Raw genomic sequence first — 1779 nt, forward strand, 5'->3', positions numbered from 1 at the left:
TCCCGGTCCCATCCCAAAGCCCTTCGAGAGGGCGGCGTGGGGGGATGCGCGGTTGCGGCTTGGGCATGCCAGCGTGCCATGCGATGGGCTGTGAGACTCCAGAGGTGCAATGTGGCAGGCAGGTTTTTCTGTTTATTTTATTATTGGCTTTCTTGTGGAGTGGGAAACCCTTTGCAAAGACCACAAAGAGCAGCCTGGAGCGGTGTCTGAAGTGAATAACTGAAGGGAAACCCATTTACTGCTATTAATACCGCTGCTAAAATAAGCAAGCTGTGCCCCGGAGACAGAGAGGACCCCTCTAAGAATTTTAGTCCTACACCTGGTTTGTTTATTTGTTTGGACTGAAGAAGGGAAAAACAACAAAAACAACAAAAAAGGGGGGGGGGGGGAATCTCTGTATACAAAACAGCCCAAGATACCTTGGATGCTGACTGACAATGTGAAAATGACACCAATTCTGTCTTTACAATTGCTAGAAACACACATATCATAATACTCGGAGAAGGCCATTCGGTGGCCTCCAGTGAAGCAAAGAAAATATGAAGAAAGGAAACAGGGTTTTTTTCATTAAATTTCTCTTTTCCATGTTTAAACATCTGCAGGGCATGGGCACCTGCGGGAAGTCGGGAAATGCAGCTTTTATAATTTGTCTTCTCTGTAGAAAAAGAGGAGGGAAAAAGAAAAGAAATCTGGAGAGAAGGAAGGGAGAGATGAATAGCTGAAGATCTGGACTCATCTAAAGATTTATCTTTTTTTTTTTCTTTTTTTTCCCCCGACCAAAAACCTTTTTTTTTTGGGGGGGGGGGGGAAGTGAAGCAGCGAATGAAGTCTTGCCATGTGCAGGGTTAAATGGAAACACACAATCAGACCATAACTCAGGGTGTAATTCAAGCCATACGGTTTGTCTGTCTGTTGACTCGAAAGGTTGTATCAAGGCTTGGCGAGGGAGGGGACTGAGAGGGGATAATCCAAACTTTTTCATGATTCATAAACCACTCCTTTGCCATTTGGATAATAGAACTCTCTCTCGCGACGACTCGCTAAACTTCAGAGTTAACCGTAGCTCGCGCTCTTTCTTTCTCTCCTTTCAGGTTGTTCGTCTCCAAGGAGGAGCAGCACCCAAACTGCAGGGAAATACGTCGTGCAGAAAATTAGGAAGACTCCTTTTTTTCTTTGGAGAAGCTGGTTTCCTTTGGCAAGTGGGGGACGGTGGAGAAAATGAAGCCGAGTCCACGATTTTTCTTAGCTGGTTTTCTGTCTTTGATTCTGCAGACGGCGATTTGCTATGGGATAAAATGGATGTAAGTACCTGGCTATCTCTATGCATTTTTAAAGTCTTTGTAGGCATTGCTGGTCTGTTACCCGTTTTTGCAACTGCTATTTGGAGCACACTGTAAAGCCATTTAAAGAGCAGCAAACGCTGCATTTCTCTGGGCATTCATTGATTTCAAGTGTGTGTACTAGGGGCTTGTGCTAACAATATGTCTCCATCTTCTTTCCAAAATATGCATGATTTAGGCTCGCTTTTTCTTCTCCTCATTGATACCAAAGGAAAGGCACACACTTGAACGCTCACATGAGCCACTTAATGAAGTTTCTAGCGTTAGCTCCTGCCGCGCTGGGAAACTCTCCCACCGGGACCGCTGGTCGTGCTGAGTAGGAGCTGAGAGCAGTAGGGACGGCAGCTAAGATAACGCCGCCAATCTCCAACCACAGGGGATGCTTGACAGATAACATGGTTTTTTTGTGTTCCTTTTAACCTTTGGATTTCATGAAGGG

General features: G+C 45.3%; 1 protein-coding gene across 1 annotated transcript in view; it reads left to right on the forward strand.

The window, feature by feature from the left end:
* The first annotated feature begins 1130 nt into the window (after window positions 1-1130).
* WNT11 (wingless-type MMTV integration site family, member 11) overlaps window positions 1131-1779 on the forward strand; it is a 23636-nt gene continuing 22987 nt past the window's right edge. The window contains exon 1 of the mRNA XM_009321940.1: window positions 1131-1301. Within this exon, the coding sequence (XP_009320215.1) occupies window positions 1219-1301 (83 nt within the window). The 5' untranslated portion in view covers window positions 1131-1218. The remainder of the gene's footprint in view (window positions 1302-1779) is intronic.

Source organism: Pygoscelis adeliae, unplaced genomic scaffold (genome assembly GCF_000699105.1).
Source record: "Pygoscelis adeliae isolate BGI_AS28 unplaced genomic scaffold, ASM69910v1 Scaffold263, whole genome shotgun sequence".
In the NCBI taxonomy this organism is placed as follows: domain Eukaryota; kingdom Metazoa; phylum Chordata; class Aves; order Sphenisciformes; family Spheniscidae; genus Pygoscelis; species Pygoscelis adeliae.